This window comes from Schistocerca gregaria, chromosome 3 (genome assembly GCF_023897955.1).
Source record: "Schistocerca gregaria isolate iqSchGreg1 chromosome 3, iqSchGreg1.2, whole genome shotgun sequence".
NCBI classification, from domain to species: domain Eukaryota; kingdom Metazoa; phylum Arthropoda; class Insecta; order Orthoptera; family Acrididae; genus Schistocerca; species Schistocerca gregaria.
The window spans coordinates 287,248,387-287,272,523 of record NC_064922.1 but is presented as its reverse complement, the minus strand read 5'-3'; the positions used below and the strand labels follow the sequence as shown (position 1 = coordinate 287,272,523).

At 37.9% G+C, this 24,137-nt stretch overlaps 1 protein-coding gene and 1 pseudogene across 1 annotated transcript in view; both read left to right on the top strand.

Annotated features, from left to right (window-relative positions):
- LOC126355345 (uncharacterized) overlaps positions 1 to 23,465 on the top strand; it is a 708,215-nt gene extending 684,750 nt beyond the window's left edge. The window contains exons 31-32 of the mRNA XM_050005639.1: positions 14,224 to 14,327; positions 18,576 to 23,465. Of these exons, the coding sequence (XP_049861596.1) occupies positions 14,224 to 14,327; positions 18,576 to 18,801 (330 nt within the window). The 3' untranslated portion in view covers positions 18,802 to 23,465. The remainder of the gene's footprint in view (positions 1 to 14,223; positions 14,328 to 18,575) is intronic.
- On the top strand, positions 3,084 to 3,201 carry LOC126357060 (5S ribosomal RNA; annotated as a pseudogene).
- Positions 23,466 to 24,137: the final 672 nt, after the last annotated feature.

Below are 24,137 nucleotides of genomic sequence, written 5' to 3'. Positions count from 1 at the left end.
ACAAATAAGCAGTCGGATTGCTGAATTTCTAATAATTGTAATAAGTCCCTGAATGCCTAAATATTTTCCTTTTGCTGTCCGATGAGAAGGGAAACTCGTAATGAGCACGGAAATTTTGAGGGCATAATTGTATGAGCGCAGATTGGCTATACTGTTGGGCCAGGTACTGGTTTTTGCACCATACACTCAAGAAACTGAGTGATAGTGGGAAAACCGGAGTATTCAATTGGGTAAACTGATAAGCTGGTCTTTAATGCCTCGCTGAGTCGTTTCCGACCAATACGCAGATAGAAATGCATTTTGGACTCTTCAACGGAGTGACATCGTCTTGCTATTTCTCTCATACGCATCGAAGTTCCTCTCTCTAAGAGGCAACAGATAAATACCAGTTTATGTGTCACTGGCTAGTTTGGTGGCAGCGAAAATGAAAATTGCTGCACCCAATGGAAGGCGATGCAGGTCTGTGCTGTTATTTGTAAACATCTTGAATTTCTTTACAGGCAGGAAATGTTTATAGTCGAATCATTGAGGTTTACATCAATGTCACGCACCCTTTGTAGTCTGCTCATATTATTATGAGGCTGAAAGGAGGTGACTGTTGCTGTTGCAAGTTAGTTTATCGTAGCGAACTGTTCATCATTTTCGTTATTCCGTTTAACCATCATTTTTTCATTATTCTTATTAAATCGTTCACTGAACATGTGCATGAGATTTGAAGCATCGCTTCCATATTACTTTGAATTGATGCAAAGGGAGTCACCTGTGTTATGCTTTGTGCTGTGGAGACGTCATCTACAACCATGGACGTCTCGTTTGTTGCGGTATATGCATAATTACCGTTCATGAAATGTGATGGGGGGAGACCGTTCTTCTGCGTTCGCCATCTACTCCTCTTAACCTGTAATGAAACTTGAAATCTTCTGTTCTGAAGGAAGGTACTACTAAGGGACGTTAGTTGGTAGTCCTTAGTAAGGTCATACACATTCTTTAACAGCCTCCTATGAATCACAGTGTCGTATGCAGCTGTTAGGTCAGCAAAAGCGACTCCAGTAATCTCGCCACGCTCAAAACCGTCCTCGATGTGCTGGATTAGATTCAAGGCCTGACTACAGCGTGATTTGCCAGTACTAAAGCCTGCTTATCGCGGGAAAAGCTTCACTTCTAGAGTGGCACTGATTCGGTTAAGTAGCAGCCGTTCTAATATATTGAAGGTGTGGCACAAAAAGAAGATAGGTCGAAATGGTTTTGGATCGTTTGGTTCCTTTCCAGGCTTAAGTATTGCAATGACTCGAGACTTCCGCCACATTTTGGGGATGTGTAGCTGAGCGACACATGTGTTCATTTGGTTTAGTAGCCCCTCCATCGTTTTACAGCCGAAGTTCTTTATCTGTTCATCTCTAAGGTCATCGACACCTGCACCCTTATGCATCTTCAAGCTGGAGATCGTGGCTTTCAGTTCAGCCACGGTGAAGGGATCCCTAAGAAAATAATGTTCTGATTCTGGGACGCGCTGAAGAGCTGCTTTGGGCGTCCTTCCTTTCATTTTGCCGTTCTGCAGAAGCCGGGTTGCCACTTTATCAGGAGTCACACTCGTAAAATTGTCTTGTGGTTTTACAGGGTCGTCACTCAGGTTTTTAAGCAGTTTCCAGGCCTGTCTAGTGTTCAGCTACATGTCGAGGTTCTCTACCAGGTTACTCTACTTGGCCTTGCAAGTTGCTGAAATGGCTTGCAGCAATTTTTCACCAGCTTGGATCGTTTCTTCTGTAAATCGATCCTCTTCATAGAGATTTTGGTATCTTTCTAACAACAGTTTGTCGTCACTGGACATGCCCGGAACATACTGAGTCTTGTATCCTCTCGGAATAGCTTTCATCGAAACTTGTTGGACGCGTTTGATGAAGGTTTCGTACATTTCAGGTTGAGGTGGAATGTTTAATACTTTTGAGTCAAGCTCTTCACTGAACTTCTGCCAGACAGTCTTCTTGAAGTTAAACCTCCGCTTGAATGGTACCTCTTCAGGCGCTACTACAGGATTCACAGTGCATATGACAGATCTGTGTTGGGTACAGAGGGTGGGCTCTCCTACAGTCTTCAGACACTGTACAGATACCTTTGAAGAAACAAAGCTGTTGTCTGCGTTGTATCCTCTTTTCCACCTGCCACTGTTAAAAGTAGGTGGAGCTTCGGACCATGGATCAAATCAGATGTAAGTCATGAACCTCAACCCATGTTTCTAGACTCGTTCCGTTTGTGTCGGTATCTGGGTATCCCCATGATGTGCTTGTGTGATTGAAATCGCCTGTGACAAAGTTCACGTTTTAATGCTGAAATTGGCATCGGCTGGTTTGTAGATCGATGTTACACAGAAGAATGGAGTTCCCACTTTGAGGAGCTCGATGTTGTAGTCATCAGTCAATGAGGCTGATGTGATATTCACGTTAGGCCTGGAACTGCACTATTTGTCGTGAGGCCTTTCCAATATTAATTCCATACCAGCAATTCTCGGACGAGTTTTAGTACTTCCCCTGTGTGTTTCCTGCACTAACAGAATGTGACATGAATATTTTTGGCATAAATTTGCTACAAAAACGTATTTCTCTCGGGAAAATCCCTCCATGTTTGTGGAAATAAAAACAAATGTTCTTGAAAAGACCCATCGGAATGCAATCCATTTGAATGGAGACCGATTGTGAAAGGATCTGCCGTCAGCACACTTTATAGCGTCTTCTGACGTTGCCCAGGGTACAGCAGATTGCTACTCATTTCTTGCGCTTCTCTTATTGCACTCTTCGTGGAGGTTCAAATGGTTCAAATGGCTCTGAGCACTATGGGACTTAACTTCTGAGGTCATCAGTCCCATAGAACTTACTGCTTAAACCTAACTAGCCTAAGGATATCACACACATCCATGCCCGAGGCAGGATTCGAACCTGCTATCGTAGTGGTCTCGCGGTTCCAGACTGTAGCGCCTAGAGCTGCTCGTCCGACCTGGCCGGCTTGTGGAGATTCCTTTCATGTACCCTAGTGGTGTGCTTACTCAGTGTTACTGTTAGCAAAAATAGTGGTGTGCTTACTCTGTGTTGGGCAACGGCCTCGCCACAGTGGATACACCGGTTCCCGTGAGATCACCGAAGTTAAGCACTGTCGGATGTGGCCGGCACTTGGATGGGTGACCATCTAGGCCGCCATGCACTGTTGCCATTTTTCGGGGTGCACTCAGCCTCGTAATGCCAATTGAGGAGCTACTCAACAGAATAGTAGCGGCTCCGGTCAAAGAAAACCATCGTAACGGCCGGGAGAGCGGTGTGCTGACCACACGCCCCTCCTATCCGCATCCTCAACCGAGGATGACTCGGCAGTCGGATGGTCCCGATGGGCCACTCGTGGCCTGAAGACGGAGTGCCTTACTCTGTGTTGCTGTTAGCAAAAACTTTATACGCGTTGGTTGGGCAATGCAATTCCCAGTACCAATAAAGAAATACAGTCACTGCAAAATCACATTCAGCCCCTTAGGCACTCAATACTCCGGCCCTGTTCAAAACTGATAACCTTGGTCCTTGTACACATAACAATAAATTAATTTGTCTTACCTCTAAAGCAGCGAAAGTGAAGTGCGATATATTCTGGTCTCTCATTAAAAAAATTATGAATACTATCTACAGGCTCAGCATCATGCAATGCTGGCCATAATACTTGAAATGCACATGAAATTCTTCTGACTGATTAACGAGAACATTTAAGAAATTCCAACTTCTTTGAAAAATATATCACCTGGACAGGGAGACGGCACTGATTGTGATGAATTACTAACACTGATTTGTTTGAAATTATACTGCAAGTTAAATTTGGCTTTTCAAAAACATTTGACACCTGAAGTTACATTGGCCAAAAACAAGAATATATCACATTTACTAACTGACCTACAAACAGTTACATTTTTTACAGCAAGTATTATTTAACCTCACTAATCCAGCAAAAATGCAAATCATCAAATTACATATAGCTCTGTTAACAAACCTTAGAAGCATTACAAAAGTGAAATACCTAACTAGCCTTTTCATCAATCAGTTTACGTACATTCTGGGGTTACACAACAATTACAAATTATCAGCCAACTCATCTATACTAACGCCCTGGTAAACTGAAAATCATGATTATTTAACAACTCTACCTTCCTTGCATGAAGACTTAAATTCCATGTTCTCGTAATTCCTGCATTAATCTAACACTTCGTAGCTTCACAGAGAACACCACAAAAACTACCTACTCCATCTTCTTTCACTCACAGACAGCTACCTACAACTATGTGCCCAGCGCTTTCTTACTCCAACACTACTATCTCAGACCAGAAGCAGTATCTTGGACTCTGCAGTCGTGCACAGTCAGCGATCCACATTATAAAGCCTATCAAAAACATACATCATAAAATCATACACTAGTTTCATCTTATTTTACGTTAATATTATTATCGTATTCGGGTACCACATACAAGTGTGCTCCAGTAGACTCCTTTCATCTGGTGCATAATTCCATGTTCAGAAACTATACACTACCACTGATATTCTCCCTTCTGGCCACATAATGGTGATGAATTTTCGTCCACTGCCATGAATCGAATCACCTATTTTGGGATTTAGTACCATACCACAAATGTGCTTCACTGACCCTGTCTACCGACTCATGTACAGCAGTCATTCAGTGTTCTGAAAATCATTAGACAGACAAGAGCATACGCAAGCACTTTCATTTAGAACGCTTTTGACGTTATCTTTTAGACTTTATTTCGTGTTATGTAATAATCTATACATCATAACACACTATATGACTCTCATAAGAGTATTTGTCTCTAACAGTGACAACATTACACAACATTACACTGCCTGATAAAAGAGTGAAGCACCCAGAAGGGGAAAAAGAAACGAAATGAAACTTCATTTGTTAAGAAGGTATGTGATGTTATCTCAGTGAATACAAAATCGAGCCAAATTTACAAAAAACGCCAGGAGTACCAAGGCTGTGCCTCTCCAAAACACTGTAAGAATGGCACCTCTCCCAGATCGCCGCCATACGTCTGGCATTGGCCATCCAGGGTAGAGCAGAATCACGATTCATCACTGAACCCAATGTAACATCGTTCATCAGCAGCGCCATTCCAAATGCATCCCTTTGTGTTTAGGTGTCAACGGCAGCCTACGCATTGGCCGATAATTCATTAATCTAGCTGTCGCTAGCCTCTGACCGATGGTACAGGACGACACAGAATGTCGCTAAGAGCCCATTAATTGCCGGCAGACGCAGATGTGGAGGTGTTATGTGCTTGGAGCACAATGCTGCAATCTTCCATTGTGGTGGTCAGGCATTGTCTACCTGAAACCTGACGACTATAGTTCAATTCTTTTATCTTGGCGGTTCGCGCATGCCCGCCCAGACGCTGGAGATTGCTGTGTTGCCAGTTGCATGCACCAAGAGAAGCAGCACCACAGCATAGTTCCCAAACTTACATTTAGGTGGGAGCGCGCAGTTTATGAAGTAAAGCCACCACGGACACATTAACCCTTTCGCTGCTACAGAAAGGCATTCCGTGCTGTGCGCGATTTTGTCATCACAGCACTGCTTGCTTGTGCAGACACATGGTTTTTCGACTGCTTTGACACACTTTGTCATTCGATTTCACAAAAACTATTTGGCCCGAAAATTTGATTTTTACACATCTTCTTGACTGATACCTTCAGCCATAAATGACTTAATTTTGTTTCGATGTTCAGCGCAATTATTGTGCAGCATTAGATGTAGTAAACCATTGCACAAAATTTGAAGAGTTTGCAGGGTAAAAGTCCATTGCGTATACTTTCCGTATGGTCGATTTTAATTGCCACTAGAAATTTCAAAAAATCACATTCAAACGAATAAAATTCATGAAGTAAGAGACTTCAATATTGTTTTTAAATAAAGAAAATATTAAGCACCAAATAAGGTTTGAAATCAGAACCTTTCACTTAGCATCCAAATACTTAAACCAGTACACTAACGCAACTCGTCATTCAATAAACTCACCTGGAGCACTTTAAAATATCACGCAAAATACCGACAAACACTGTTAGTATGACTATGAATTACTCACGTTTCGTCGAAGTGCAATAGGAAATAAACAATTACCGCTGTTCTTTATTGCGAAAAAGCGGTTAGTGAGAAAACACCTTTCCTTGCTATCGCCTGAATTAGGTGGCTTATTGCTTGTTTGGTTTAATTAATGTAATATATAGCAATTGGTATAAAGAATGCTTTTTCCAAATTTTCTATAAAAGAAAGTCTGCTATCAAGACATTGCTTTTGTTCAATTACTTTATTTATGACTGAACATTTCTAAAACTGAAGACACTCGTCCGTGCTCTGCACTGCAGTCGAGCTCTGGCAACGTCGATCTCTGTTCATTGGTTGACTGTGTTTTGTGACGTCAGATGCACAGAACGAACCTAAACTCTGCCAGTGTTTTAAATGACGCGCACTTTAGTATGTCTGCCCTCAAGTTCCTATGTAGTCCAGTATTAGGCCATGTTCTGTCCCATCCAAATGCTGCACAAACGCGTAAAATGCACTATTTGACCAGCCAGGCCGTTGCAGATCACAATAAGTTCCGTTTTAAATCCTGTCAGGTCCTGATATTACAGTCCCACAGAACTACACGGCATTTTCATGTCCTTCACAGTTATCACTCAACATCTGACACTGTTCATGCTCTTACACATCCAACAAAGCCTGGTAACGCAATTAAACATTAATATCGCTAATGAAATGTGGTAGCTGTTCTACCTACCGCCAAGAATTTCATCTGTAATCATTTACATACCCACTGATGGTGTGTACGTGTTGCAAATTACACTGTAATCAAAACATGTCTTTTGAGTGTTTCACTTTTTTGTCAGGCTGTTTATGTTGAATGAATTATAAGAGATTATGTAGCAAACAATATCAAAGAGCGTTATTGAAAATTGTACTCTCGACTGTTTCTGTAGTAATTGCTTATAGTTAAACCCATATTCCTGCTATTCTCATACATTCCCAGTCTCGATAAATAATAATTCATGTCATAAAGCTTCTCCTTCTGTCGTTATTTCCTTCTTTTAACTTCTCAGCATAAATGTTGTTTCTTTTCTACATCTTCTTCATCTCCTTAAGACCTTCTCCACTAACTTTCTGAAATCTTCTCTACAGCATTTTGCGAAAATCTGAAGTATTTCAAGAAAGCTAACTTCTACAATTAAAATTTTGCTAACGAAATGCTGTTCTGGGTACACATTAGTATAGTTACAACTGCTGTTTACATATTATTTTTAATGAAAATTAGGGCTTTCATATAACATGGTGCTAATTTCCTTCGCAATGTGACACTAAACAAATAGTCGTTCTAAGTGTAAAAGTCTATATAATGGTACAGTACCACAGTGTTTTGGAGACAGAAGTTAGTTAATACATAGTTAAAACTTGAAAATGCAGGTATATAACATGCAAAACGATCATCCTTGATCATAGTTCACTCCACCTGGATAGTGTGTAAAACATGTGCTATTGAAACTTTTCATCACTGTGGCATTGTTAATGTGAAAGGAAGAAGGTTAAGGAAATGGAGCACAACTTTTTAAAAATTGTTGGAATGTGGTGCATTTATATTGGGAAAATCAACAACAGTTTTGAGAGGCTTCTCAGCATTGAGTATACATACAATAGTCAGTCATTCAGTCCCTTTTTGAGAGAATATTCACTGTGTAAAGATTGTTGTATGTTTTATTTACCTTGTTGTTAATAAATATTCTTAACATGGTAGCAGTCTGCAGTTGTTAACTAAGAAAAAAAACTATTATTCGAAAAAGCAGAGAACAGTTGTGAACTAAAGTAAAGATTGTTATTCATGAAGTGCACTTAGTGAAATTGGACGTGGCTGACATGAAGACAGCATTTGATGGGGACGACTACAGGAACTGGAAATGGATGAAGGAAATGAATCTGGAAATGAAGAAAAGCTATAAAGTGGCTTCAATAGCAAAAACGAGCACGGAAGACATTAATATTTGTGATGAACAAAATCCGAGTACGAACAAGCAATTGGAATTTGTGAATGATAATCAAACTGCACTTTAGCGAATGAAAAAGTTTGACGAATTATACTCTGAGGAATCGACAGCACTGCCAATTGTTTACAATAACTTGCTGCACAAATAGAGGTTAAAAGACTACCGGTATAGTGAAAGGAAAACATTGTTCCGTATTTTTGAAAAAGCAGTAAACGAATTAAAATTAGGAGGCAAGGCAGTGACAGAAAAGGAGAAGCTAAGCTACTAGTTGACAACCTTGCTGTAATCTTTGAACGATATCAAGGACATGGTCGATGTTTTGAAGGAAAATCAGACAGTTTAATATCTTAAAAGTAAAATTCAAATTATGGATATAAAGACAATGGTGGGAATGAAGATGTAAAATCCAGCGCATTTCTTACTAAAAAGAAAACCAGCATGTGCTATCAGGAGCAGTAGCGTTACAGGTGTGACAAACCAAAATATTCCAAGAGGAACTGACACAGACCTAGCATATCCGATGGTAAGCAGCAGTTCAGCAGGTGGCTATATGAATCAGAGACAATATTTCCATACCAAAGACTGTCCCAAATTCCGAAAATCGTTCGACATGGACGAAGGATCATCCAAAAATGTGAAGACCGCATGGAGAAAGGAGTGACAGTGGATACCCGTGAAGAGCTGCCAGATGCCCAACAGTGCAAGTGACAGCTTTGACCTGCCACAGAGGCATTTGACTATACTGAACGATTGCAAACTGGATTTAGACGATGCAGACAATTAACAGTGAAGAGAGAACCTGCTGAAGATCCCAAGTGTGACTATGGAATGGAACAGACCACAGACCATATTTTAATTTGTGATGTGTATGGTTTTCCTGACGGATGTCTTAACAACATCCACATATTTAAAAATAGCGCCAAAGATTGGGTACAAAATTCTGTGTTTATATTGTAATGCATATCCAAACTAATACTATAAATGCAAAGTAACTCTGTCATGTCCTAACTGCTGAACTGATTGAGATGGAATCTGGTATGGAAATAGCTTGCACACTAAGGAAGAACATAGGTTATTAGAAAGTTTGTGGTACAACATATTTATTTATTTGAAAACTATAACAAGAAATATGGAACAATAATTAGCCTTTGAAAAAGCTATTTACTCTTTGACTGTTGATCTTTATCATATATGTGAAAAAGCTTTTATTGTTTGATATGTTCTATGTAATACAATTCAACATAACGAATACAATGCTTATATAACCCTCTTTGTGTTTAATCCATACTTACATCCTAATATCACTCATGTGCATGACACATTTTAGTTGCTTAGCATCACACGTCTCTTATGTCTTCTGAGACATGTAAGATCCACATCAACAGCTTATTTTATTGTATGTTTATTTAATTTAAAGATATAATAATGCAACAATTTGAAGGGTGCTTTGATAGTGGTTGGTCTTATACCAACTTTTGTATAACATTGTAATTCATTGTGGTTTTGGTAGAGAAAAGATTTTGGGAAACAATGGACATGTGGTTAGCATTGCTGCCTCTCTATCATGGGATCCCAGGTTCGATTCCAAGCCAGCTCGGATTTTTTCCATTCACAACTCAGTGCGTGTGTTGTACACATCATAATATTATCATCATCAGCGTATAAGTCGCCAAAGTGGAGTCAAATAAAAAGACTTGCAGCAAGTGTACAATCAACCCAACTAGGGTCTCCCAGCCAATGAAGCTACATGCACATTTCATTTCATTTTACTGATGCATGAGAGCAGCTGTAACAGCTAGTAACATATATTTACATGCCCTTGTTGCTTTCTGTTTTGTTTAAAAATTATTTTCTGTAGTCTGGGTGGTGAAAGCAAAATAAATAAAAAAAGACACCAGTCGGGAACAAGCACAAATTCATGGACATGTGGTGGACATTATTGAAGAGGCAGCCGAGGCAACGTGAGCAAAATAACCAACAAAGGAGTGAAAATAACTAGTCACATGGTCGAGGAGAGGAGTATGGCGCAAGAGGGGCTTATCAAGGACACTGAGGCTATCATGTCAGTTAGTTAGTTACATGTCCCACAGAACATCTGAATGATTCTTTTATTGAAATAATCAAGACTGAATCAATATACAGATTTACATGGTACATTACTAATGACATTATTTTTTTAGTCCTATTCATGCCCCTTCTTTGCAGGTTACCAGTTCCGAAATTGAAATTCTTCCGTGGAATAGAAGGAGTTGTCCAGATGAAATGTTTTTAAGTTAGGTTTAAATCTCACTTTGCTACCCATCAGCCAGTTCATGGTATTGCACAAATGATGAACAATCACACAACAGGACTGGCAGGTGAAGCTTTGTAATGGAGGTACAGCCCAGGATGTCATGTAATAATACTGAGTCAGTTAACAATGTATACATGGGTTATTGGATAGTAATTGCACAGTTCATGTTGCTAATAATGAACATTATTTTTCTGAGGGCGTGACTGTAAAATAGCCTGTTAATGTAAATGTAAAGATTTGCAAGAAACAAAAATAGAAAATGTAATATGTTACTTTCCAGTTAGTGATGACATAATTCCAGTTGCAATGAAAAATGTATTTTACATCAAAGACATGGTGCGATATTTGATTAGTTATATTAAAATAAAAGAAAACATGAAGTTTTATCTGTAGGCAATATCATAGAAGCTTTTGATAAACATAATAACTTAATTGTGATTGATTTTTACAGAAGAGAGTCTGTATATAATGAACAATAGAATTTACAAGAAAGAGATTGTAAGCAGTGTAAGTAGGAAGGATAGGATGTCAGTAGAGAATAAACGGCATCATTCACCGGGATATGTGAATTTCAGAGATTAGAATATATTGTGTAAACATTAATTAGCAGATGGGTTAGCTTAAAGTTTGAACTAAATTTTTTGAAGTGCAGAGTTTGTATTGAAAATAATATGCACAGTTTAAATTTTGGAAACATCAGAAGTAAAGTGAAAGTCATAACTCTATTCGGAAAAAGGAAAGACAATTTCCCATACAAAACAAAGCTTAAATCTAAAAACCTTTACTGTTAACACGAGGAAAAACATCTCAAAATGCATGTATAACATTGCTGGAACCTTTCCGATAACAGAGGCAGTTCGCAATTTTCAGTTGCAAGCATGCAAGCAGAATAATGACAAATGGCATAATATTTGCGAGATTTGACAAATGAATCCTGAGAAACCTCATCTCAATACAATCTGGAAATAAATTATTTTCTCTCACTATAAATCACGTGCAGAAATTCATGCGTATACGGATGTGAAAGATACCATAGTAACTGTACTTTCCTCATGCTGTAAAACCACAAACAGGATACAAAGAACAGTAAGTCATTCTGGTACAGCACGTACCCAGTCCAACATATGTATGTTAGCTTATATGGATACAAATTTGTTATGGGTATAAATGAGTTCACAGTTTCTTATACTACACGTACTCCATTTCGTCTCAAAATTATTATAACTTTGAATAAAGAGAGATAATCACATTCTCTCATAGTGAACTGGCTAAGTCACAGGAAGCTTGTATTATCTGGACCAGATTGTACATGAAAACACTTGACACTTCGCAGAGTGCATTACTAAAATACACAAGTCAGACATGTGTGGAATTCACATCAAAATAATAAACCAGTAACACATTCTAATATAACAGAACCACATCTTGAAATGAATAGTCTGTTCAGTTAAGTGGTTGTGACAGCATTTCTAGTCTTAAACGTTATGTGTTATTTATTTTGTTTGCTTAGGTATAATTGCAGTGCATTTTTTAATGTATAAAGGGCACTCAAATATAAACATGGCAGATGGAAAAAAGTAGGTAAACTGTTTATTATTTCAAAAATAATCACCATAACTGTTCATACATTTATCCCACTGTGAGACAAGATGATCAGTGCCATCATGGAAAAATGTTTGCAGTTGCCATCAGAACATGTAAATCACATGGGGAGAGATTGGGAGTGTATGGATGACGTGTAAGGGCTTCCCTGCAAAAATTCTGCCGCATATTTAAAACAAATTTCACAACATGTGAATGTTGCCAAGATTATTTAGACTATGTTGCAGAAGTTTCACTGAAAAGCCCTTACACATCGTCCACACAGTTCTGATCTCACCCCATGCAATTCCTACATTTTTGGAGCCCTGAAAGAAGGCATACGTGGTTGAAGATTTCCTTTGGACGAAGTGGTGCACTCCTGGATACAGTTGTGGTTCCAAAGGGAACTGCGAAGAGTTGACCACCTTGTCTCACAGTGGGATGAGTTTATTAACTGTTACGACAATTATTTTAAAAATAATAAACAGTTTATTTTTTTCCATCTGTCACATCTCCATTTGATTTCGCCTTATGAAAAGAATTGCAGTTATGTCCCACATGAAACCTGTATGAGTCTCTTTCACTTCAGAGCATGTTGTGCTCTCATACCCACGAATGAGATCTGCTTTTCAACTTTTATGTTCATTCACAAAATTTTATTTTTGTTAAAGTGATGCATGCTGCATGGAACTGAATAGTTTTGTGCTCCAAGAATGTGGTCAAGGTATCGGTGCACACAGGGCTGGTTTAAAACCCAAGCAACACAAACAGCTGCTTGGGGTGTCAAGCACAAATTTAGTAATGTGCAAGATTTGTATACAACTCATATCACAATTAGTAGTAAAAATGGCTACTGTATGAGGGTACAGGGGGGGGGGGGGGGGGAGCACCAAGTGATAAGTCACTTGTTTGGCAAAATGTTCTTGAACCAGCCCTGATTTCACAGTATTAATAATGGAGAGTAACTGCAAGTCAAAAGTAGTTCAATTTAAGGGAAAATAATACATAAGGCATATTTCAATGTTACTGTAAATGCAAAGACATTTCTTTCACCTTCCAGGTAATAGAATACTTATATGTTTTTAGTATAATTTGTGCCACTAATGTGACAAATTCGCAGTATTAAAATAATGTGTTCGTGTAATTAACTAAGATTTTCATATTTCAGACACAAACTGTGCTTGAAGAAAACAAAGTGAAAGAATCCACAGACATGACATGACTTCAAATCTAAGTAACGATGATATTTACAGAATAAATTTTCCCTCTGCTGCAAAGTGTGTGATGATTTTAAATCTCCAACAGATTAAAACTATATGTTTAAATGGGACTCGAATCTGGACCTTTCCCATTGGAGGTCAAACCTTCTATTGACAGCTGTCCAAGCATTACTCACCCTCACAGCTTCACTTCTGCCTGTATACCTCTCCTACTTCACAGAATCTCTCCTGCATATCTTGTAGGACTATTATGGAAGGTAGGAGATACTGGTGGAAGTAAAGCTGTGAGGGTGGGTCCTGAGCCGTGCTTGGATAACTCAGTCATTTTGCACACCAAATGCAAAGATTCCAGGTTTGAGTTGTGATATTGCACACAGTTTTAATCTGCTGGAAAGTTCCAATGATCATATTCCTGCTTTTTGTGTAGATTTAGTTTTGCCTAGATGAGGACTTAAAAACAGTTTTCTGAAACACTTTTAGATTACCTCTCTAATACTAGTAGCTTAGCTCCTCAGTGTCTTCACAGCAGTTATGATAAGAGAATCCAAAATTGTTAATGGAAATAATTGCAATATTCCCCAGGTAGACCTACGTGCTTGAGAAAAAAGTAATTACCTCACATTGCATACCTTATAACAGTTAATGAAATGTATGTAGTAATAATTCAAAATGCAGGTATTCTAATCTGCTGATCTTGTTTTTCTTTTTTTAATTACCATGCATATTAATAAGCACAGGAGTACTAAGCAATGTAGGCTGCTAATCTAAAAAGGCAATGCTTCCTCCACTCCCTAAGCTTTAATTGAACAATCAATGACGTTGAAAACTGTTACACTCTCATAGATTATTGTACTGTCAGTAATGTATTGAAATCTGCTAAAGTTATATTATTAACAGACTAATCAAGGGCTACACCTGTACCCTGCTTGTTATACACCCAACTGTTTCAGCTCTTGTATGGTAGTAATGAGACTTGTAGCTTTTTAGAAGATAATTCTTATGATGGTAATTTGTCTCTAGTAACATGCTATAGCTTTTTCTTTAATTTTTCTGTTAACAGGATGTAATGAGCCAGATGTTGCCTAAGACCTTGCTCAGAGGGGAAGACTTGCCTAAGTCCAGTAAGAAGATCAGTCGACTGCGTACTATCGGTCATCAGATTAGGTAAGGTACACCTATGTTTGTAACAGAAGAAATTTGTCTCTTGATTTTATCATATCTCCAAAAGAAGATGACGGTGTCTCTCAAAATGGCATTGTTGCTAAGTGCAAGAATTATGTATGCTTGTGTTAAATAATATTTTATGTGGCTGTTTTGGAAAGTAAGGGCAGGTCATTCAGAGCTCCAAGGGAAAGGGACGTACTCGTTGATAGGACATGAGTGAAGCTCATCTTCTCTACCAATGGGTGTCTTTCACTCTGAGATGTAAATGACCTTCCCCTCCTTTCTAACCTTCCCCAACATATCACTCCATTCTCCATGAGGAAGGAGATTTAGCGCACTTTTAAATGTGTCTGTATACATTAATGAAATGTTGCACCATAAAAATACATACCTGCCAGCCACTCTATTTCTTTGTAATTTTATGGTTTTGATACAATATGTAGCTGTTTTCCAGTAACAAATAATCAGTGACAGGTAGAATATATGGATTGGGCACCTGTCAGCCTATCAGCTTACTGGGGAAGCCACAGCTGTTGTTCAGTTTACTGATAACCTTCTGACTGTAATCAGTGGCATGCAGTTGGTTGCACATACCTGTGTGAATAATTTAATATTAAAATGTCATTTGCATGTGCTCATTTGTAACAGAATCCCAGAGTGAGATCCTCTTGGTTTTCAAAGTATGTAAAATAATACAGCATCCTCAGTGTGAGCTGGTACAAACAAATTGCTTACGTTCTGAACATCCTAGAAGAGGCTAAAATTATGCATGGATCGAAACAAGTTGACACATCACAGCCTCATGGTGGCATCATGGTGTAGAATGGCTATAGATATTTCCCCCTTCCTTCAAGCTTCAAACCTCCATCCCAAAAGACCAGTTTTAGCTGACACCTCTGTAATACCATTTTTGTGAGCTGTTTGATACCTTACAAATCATTGCAAGATATCATGAATGGGGTCCCTGGAATATGAGATTGACCAAATGTAAAACTAGGGAGGCGTCTGAGGGAGGAGGTAGGGAAGGCATATGGTTGTCATGTAGATAGGAGCTGCAAACTGTAAGGAGTTTAGTAAGAAAAGACACTCCACTCAGAAAAAATAATGGAAATGCTGACCTCCTGAGCATATGCAGAAACGATTTAAAGAAACCAAATTCCATCATTTTCACACTTGCAGAACTGATGCCTACAGACAGGATTGCAGTGCTAAGTGTGGCATACAGATAATGGTGGTAGCACATTTTCATTTTAACTTTTGTAAATTATGAGACTTACAATGTTGAGAGAAATTGTTGCTATTGCAGGGCTTAAATCATTTGCATGACACATGTACTTTTTTTTCAGATGTATGCTTTCCAGATATCACGTTTTTCTAAATTGCAGTTTTGTGGGAGTTATTTTAAAATGGTGAACTAAGCAAAAATTTGGTAGAGCACTTGCCCACGAAAGGCAAAAGTCCCGAGTTCGAGTCTCGGTCCGGCACACAGTTTCAATCTGCCAGGAAGTTTCATATCAGCGCAAACTCCATTGCAGAGTGAAAATCTCATTTTGGAAACATCCCCCAGGCTGTGGCTAGGCCATGTCTCTGCAATATCCTTTCTTTCAGGAGTGCTAGTTCTGCAATGTTCACAGGAGAGCTTCTGTAAAGTTTGGAAGGTAGGAGACAAGGTAGTGGCAGAAGTAAAGCTGTGAGGACAGGGCATGAGTCGTGCTTGGGTATCTCAGTTCATAGAGCACTTGCCAGCGAAAGGCAAAAGTCCCGAGTTCGAGTCTCGGTCCGGCACACAGTTTTAATCTGCCACGAAGTTTCATATCAGCACACACTATGCTGCAGAGTGAAAATCTCATTCTGGCAACAATTTAAACACATTATTATTTTATCAAAACATTTTACTTGTGTTATTGCAACCAAATAATTTAGTACTATTGTATTAAAACATCAGCAAAAGATACACACACACCATCGTACACACAAGCAAGCACACATCATGCACACATGACCACCAACTTAGTATGTCTTCTTTACGATAAGTATCAATCCACCTTTTCCTACATTGTTGATATTCCTATCTGGAGTTCCCATTGATTGGCATTGCTGAACAGATTTTCTTCTATTCTACAACCCTGTGATGTTTTTCTTTGTTACTCTTCTCTACAGAATTACTCTTCTCAGTGTACATTCTTTCTCTACTTTCCTGTGTTTAGTCACTACCTTTCAAACTGCATATATTGCTGAGTCACACTGTATCAACAATCGTCTTTTAAAGAAGGCATTCCGGTCTGTGATGCTGGAATTGGCGGTCATGTGTGCATGAGGTGTTCTTGCTTGTGTGTATAAATGATGTGTGTTTCCTTTAGCTGATTAAGGCTGTTGCCAAAGGTTCTATGTAAGTGTCTTGTAATTGTGCCTGTCTGCAACTAACATACTTCATTATGCTAAGTAGCAATCTGGCTTTTCCTACATTGTTGATATTTCTACCTGAAGTTTCCATTGTTTGATATTAAAGATGTTGTATTTTTACTACTATTATTATTAAAATCATAGGTATCTGTGGTACATTAAAAGTTGGGATGGCAAGTTATACAGGTGATTCAAGACTCCAACAACATAGGACAATTCCATTATTTGTGCAAGTACCATAAAAACAATAGAAGGCACAATTGTTTAAAATAGATTGTTTTAAATCACGAGCTTACTTGTTGTGATATAAGATTCACCATAGACTGCTTGAAATAGCAAATTTAACATAAACTTCAAAACTGCAAACTGAAACAAACACAAACAAATCAGTGTCAAATCCATACATTATTAATGACTTAATAACAAAATTGAGAATCACAGTAGCAAACTCAGGGAGTGGCAAATTGTAACAAATTAATTTTGAACTGCCTTATCTTGCTACTGCATCTCTCGGACACTAGTTCAGGAATTGTTCAAATTGAATGCTGTCCTGCTGGTGGCACATCTGAATACAGTTCATGAAACTCTTGCACACTTTATGTGACACCAAGGGTGTTATTGCTGTATAGGCTCCTCTGATTTTTCCTACGGTGTTTTGGGGCCTGTTTCTGTACACTACAGATCTGAGATGGTCCTAGAGGAAAAAAAATTCAAGTGTTGTCATATCTGGTCACCTAGGTGGTCATCCTACTAAACCCCTTTGACCTATCCAACACTGAGGTAAAACTTCATTCAGAAATTTTTTGAGTTGTTCATCCAAACTGCTGTGGCATTCCATCTTGCTGAAAGAAAAACAACCTGCGTCATTTTGCTAGAGGTAGATTATTCAAATAGGGCAGAAGTGCCATCTCGGGATGTTCTCTGTACAGTTCAGCAGAGAGCTTATTGTTAATAAATATGGGACTGATGAGAACATCACTAAGTATGCTACACCACAAATTTAACCTTGGATCAGTCTGATGTTGAGCATCTACAGGAATGTATGGGTTCTCAGTTGCCCACTAAACAACTTTATATATATTCACTGTTCTGTTCAGATGGAAACAGTACTCGTCACTGAAAGAATATCAGCTTCCAGGTATGGCTAGAGCATTTGTATTTCTGTAAAACACTCACACAACTGCACCCATCTATCTGTGTCATCTTCAGGAAGTTCCTGGAGAAAATGCATGTGATATGGATGGAAGTTATTTCTGGATAATATTGTGGACATGGATGCTTGTTGACAATGGCAAACTGACTGTTAACTTAGCCAGTACGTTAAATGTGGTGGCACTATTTGTTGCTGTATGTGACCGCCTGGACCGTCAATCATCATGGATACTGCCTGTTGCCTTGAATGCTCCAGTAAATGACCAATGGTTACATAATATGGGAGTGATTGATCGGGATGCTGCCCGTGATGTTCCTCCACATCTTCATCATGCCTTCACCTTGGATAACAACTGTTTCCATCGATTCCTGACTTGTGTACTGGGACATTGTTATTGATTACTGATAAAATACAGATTTAATATTGCGGTCATGATTTATAACATATGTCCAACAATATTGCCCTCTATCATTTTTCAGTATCTGCACAAATAACAGAGTTGTCCTGACTTGCGACTTTTGAATCTCTTGTACATATGGTGTGGAGAGAGACAATAGGAAACCCCTCTCCCCCCTCCACCAATGACTAAACACAGGATCTGCACCTTAAACTGAGTAACAAATAACTCTACTATTCCTTTCTGTAATAGGAGCGGTAAAATAATTTTAAAAATTAATGTGTCCTTTGTGTAGATTCCTGCGACGTCTAGAGCAGAGCCTGAAGCGACGTGAGTGTCTGGTGAGCCCATCGGACAGTCTGGATGAAGAGGAGCCTCCACTGTTGCACAAAAGTAGCAGCTATGGACAGTTGCAGGCAAGCGGCCATGGACACCACCGCAACCGCCGGCTGCGCCGCCAAGGCGGTTTGCTTGTGCCACAACTACGAGTCACCAGTGCCAGTGGTGGTCACAGCAACTGATGTGATGGGGGCAGACTTAAAACTGTTTGTACACATCACTTAACAGCATATAAGTGATGTGGCAACATATGATTGCACAAATGGTGCCACTGAATGTGGACAGGAGCACCAACCATTTATAAAGCATCTGAAATGACAGTGCAGAGGCAGGATCTCATGCTATGTTGGAGGTTTCCAGTGCCTCTGAAAGACATAGTAATGATACAGGATGTGTCTCCTGCATTTAAGCAGAACATCTCCACCAGCACAAAGCATCACATTGGTGTAATGACACATGGATAGACAATGGCAGACCAGTTATAGAATAGTGGCATTAGTAATGGACAAAGCTGGAGGCACAGTGACAGGTTACCAGTTCCATAAACAAACAACTTGTGTTCATGTTGATGTGGTGACACAAAGCCTGACTGCTAGTGCCAAAGCTCTGTGTCATCAGAATCTGTGGCAGACTGTGGTGGACACAGCAACTGTGGTGGACACAATTGTAATGGACACAGCAACTGATGTGACAACGTAGGGGAGAGGGTCACTGCACGTCAGCAGCGCCGACTCTCGGTGCGGCAACCACCGTGGCCTACTGGCACACCAGCTACCAGTCATGTCTGCCAATCTCTATAGAGGAAGACCACCTCATCGACACAGTGCAGATGGTGCCTGTAGTGTTACAATTAGTCCATGGAACTCTTATCTATTAACAGTTTATGTGTGTGGCAAAATGGCATCACTGCTGCTACTATAAAACTAGTCGTCTGCATTATTTGCTCTTATTTGTCAGGCAATGAACTGTGATGTCTTTGGTAAGATGGTCAAACCTTTTACATTTTTATGTAACTTACATCAACAATGCTACAGCTGCAAGCGTTAATATGATACCATTTATTGTATCTGCACAAAAGCAATTGTCATTTAATCATTGAAAATTATGTTTCCACATGAAAAAGAAGATAGTATTTTTTCTATTCCTTGCTGCATTTCTCTATTAACCTTCTCAGCTTGACAACACTCTATATCAAGACATGTAATCCAACAGGAACATTGCAAACTTCCTGGACCAACTGTCAAAATACATCAGTGGATTGTGTGGTTCGAGTTATCAGCATGGAAAAGAGTGAAAACAGCATAGCAAGAAAAATGTATAAAAACTTTTTCAGGCACTATGTGTCCTACAGTGGTGCTGCTCCTACCTTCATTATTTTCATAACTCCATTCTGAAGCAATACTGTCGTCTGAGAGAAGTCACAGCATTATTTTTGAAGAAAAAATTATTTTGATATAATTTGCTTGCAACTGTTCTCTGGTACCACAGTTTATGAAGTGAACTCTAAGTTAAGCTAGTAGTGATTACAATCAACCTGTGCACTTCAGTGACAATTATAGACTGAGTTTTCTATATCCTATTTCAAAGGAGTTCTGTGGTAAGGAGTTCTGGTCTCTCATGAATAAATACTGTGTTCCTGCACTAAAAAACGTGGTATGACATCTATCATACCAGTAATTATCCTTGTTAGAGATATTGCTCACTGGCAACACATTGTGGGTATTTGTGCCTCTCCGCAAAAAGCAAAGTATGAGTAGTGCGGACCAGGAAAGAGAGTGGACCAAGCTTGATATGTCTTTCCTTTGTTATTAGTTAGACCCAAGTTGTGTTCATGATAATAGTCAACTCCTTTTCCTTTTCATCTGTTCAGGTATATGCTTGAGTCACCAGTCAAGCTTAGAACTTTTGCTTGTGAACTTGTTCCTTTTAGAATTTCAGAGTCAGTGTACATCCATATAAACCATTTGCTAGCATTATCAATTCTAGTAGGTGAAACACAGGAACTCCTGAATTACTGAATATCAGTTTTTTTAAATTCTGCTGTGATGAGCAATGATAAAAACTAACCTTTATTGTCATTCTCGTTCACTTCATTGGTAGCAACTGAAAACTTGCACTCTGTACTGTGATCTACATCAGCTTTCTTACACTTTTACCTAAATTCATAGTGATATATACACATTTTCAAACTGTGAGAAGATTATTTGTATAATTCCATTTCGCCAGAGGCTAAGCAATCAATTGTGGAGTAAGAGAAAAAAGATTTTTTGAAATATATATATTTAATTTTGTTACAAGATATTTATGCCTTGACAAAAAAGTGAATTATTGTGGTATTAACTCTGCTATAATGATTGTGTTTCAAACTAATGGTCTTGCTTGTCCTGCAGCATATTTCTGCAGTGATAGTTCCTTTGCCAATATTGAGCTGCATCCAGAGAGCAACCTCATGTGTGTCTAAAACTAGATATTTTGTGAATACTGTTGTTGTTCTTTGATGTTTTGATCTCATTTTAAGTACTGGTGGCATTCAATATTGGGCACAGGGACTACTGCTCATTAGTGGAGAACACCAGAGCTGTGGATTATTTGAAGACTTGACACTGTTATTAATCAGGAACTTTGTCCAGTTAAAAATTTCATTTTTATCATGTATTGTTTCATATCTACTAATTTTACTGGGTGTCAAATTCATTTACAACATATTTATGTAATAATATCATGGATTCAGTATGAATTTCATGGAAATAATGTATAAGGAATATGATCACTATAATCCATCACATCATTGTCTTTTTTGTTCTGTTAATAAATTATGCTCTCAAGATATCAGTCCAGCCGAACTTCAGACACTAGTCATTTGAGAATAACAAATTTTTATAATAATAAAAATTGTTGTACAGATCTCATTCATTCATACCAGTTAAAAAAATTATGTGCTCCTTTGGTGCCATGCAGTCTAATGATTTCTTACATTTTTCTTGAATATTGTATTACTTAATGACAGAAACTGCTATTTGTTTCTTTACAAAATTTGTTTTTGTTATTTCTCGAACTGAGCAGTTCCAAAAAAGCAAGAGATTAATTTTTGAAATGTACTCTGGCAAGTTAACATGTGTTTGGTGAAGTCCTCTATTACATATATGAAAGATATGCTAACAGCAGATCATCTGAGCAAAGGTAATTTCTTTGAGATAAATAAATTCAAAAAATTAAACAAAAATTAAAACGTGCATAAATATTCAATTTCCAAATAATTCTGGCCCTAGGAAAATCACGTATAAATAACTAATAAAACTGAAAACATGATAACTAATTAATTTTGTTTTTACAGATCAGGATGCTTATTCATCATGCTTAAATTTTGCTAAAATACAAACCTTTAAAGATTGCCAGGAGAAAACTGTTGACTGTAGTGAGGTGCAATTCAATCTTGTTCTTAACTACGACTTGTATGTAAGCTACTGCAAGTTCCATTTTGATAGAAAGTGTTATTGTATGCTGTGCTAAAGTACTTGTGATTTTCTGTAGATAAATATTCATAATTCATCACTTACATAATAGACCACTGTACTTCCCTCTACTCTCTCAATTCATTTTCCAGTCTCTACATCCCACTTCATGAAAACATTTAGGTCATCATATTCTTTTTCCTGAAGACATAGAATCTTACATTTTATTTCAGATTTAGACTTTTATCTCATTCATAAACTGACAAACATGTGCAGTCTTTAGATGGAAGGATTTCTGATATAAGAACCCAGCTGTCATACTCTTGAGAGCAGTTGAGATAGATATTTCTTCAAATTGGCTCTAATTTTCTCTTATTATTATACGGTAGGCAGAAACTGATATGCTATTTTTATGAAAATTGTACAAAGTCACTTTAAAATAGCTATAAATCTTCTAGATAGGCTGATAGAAAGTTTTTATCTTGCTCTAGTGCATTGTGATTTGTCAGGCACACAATTGTGAAAATATTCATCATTAATCTATCATCTACTAATTAATACGGGTAGCAACATTATCAGTAATAATGGTTACAATATTATACATAGTAATCAATTACACTTACGTGATTGAAGACTACGAAGAACATTTCAAAAACAGGAGCAAAGAAAAGGTACCTTTGTTCTTCATTGTGACGGTCTGAACAATCATATAGCAGGTGCTGATTCAAAATGATCTGTGATAAAAAGCACAACATGAGTTCACACATTATTAACCTTGTTGCTAATAAGTTATAGGCAGAGTAAATATTAATCTGCCTTCATCCTTGTTATGGAATATGTTGATGAAATTCTACACTAATTTCAAACAAGAAAAATGTTCCACAAGTGCTAAGATTTCCCATAAGTCCTAAATATTTGAAGAGAAATATGCACCGTGCCAGGCTGTGGAACAGTATACTTTGAAATCTCTATTGCAGCAATACTTCCGTGTGGACAGATTTTTAAGATTTTTGTAAATTCAGATATAAATATATTTATCTTATCAGTGAAAATAATGTTCAGCACATACTGCATTCATGAAAGTTTCATAAACTCATCCTCTTGTTATGCACATTATTCAGATGTAATGACATTTGTAAAAGCCATAAAATTTCTTCAGTTTCTCGTTCTTGGTGTAACAATAATAAATTTGCAGCTGTAAATAATTGTTGTTAATAATATCTGTTTATATCTATTCATTTGCTCTGAGAAAAATGTTCTGTATTTTACTCAGAAATAATTTTTGCTTATTTTATGAACAAAGACATAACAAACAATTTTTGATCATCATACTAAATCTTTCAATTTGTCCTGTTTTTATAATAAATAAATGCAAGAATTACATGTATTTCATGCTAAAATTGTGTAAAAGTCATATGTTTTCACCTCGTTATCCAGTCACTCTGTTATTTGATTATTGATTATTTGAACTTTGTATCATCATCATCAACATCATCATCATCATAAGCCAAGAACTATTTCTTACTTTACACTGTTTACTATACTACTAGTAAAATTCCAACTCATTCAAAACAAAATAATGCTATGTTCCACCTAAGCTATTTTCCTATCGCGACAATTATTTCATTGCTTTGTCACTGCTACGGCTCAAAAATTACATAATCTCCAGGGCTGAATAGAAATAGAATAAAGTCACAAAGGATAAGGAATGACTGAAAGTTCTCAAATGGGCTTTATTATATAAAGACACCCTGTTCTAAAAGAGTAGTTGTTTTCACAGAGAATTGCAATTCAAATTCTATGATATTTACTTTGCAAAATAGTAATCAATGGAAAAAGCTGAGGTGTAGAGCATTCAAAAATACATAACCAAGATCAAAAATGTTGATGAGCATTCAGACAGTATCATCTTTCAGAGCTAACAAACAAAACACGTACAGACACACAAATGGCTACATTGTGCAAGTTGACTACATTGTCCTGGTGCAGTAGCCACTCCTTAGTCTATAATTTATGTACCACCCAGGATTTTCTAGTATCATGTTAAAACTGCAATTACTGAAGAA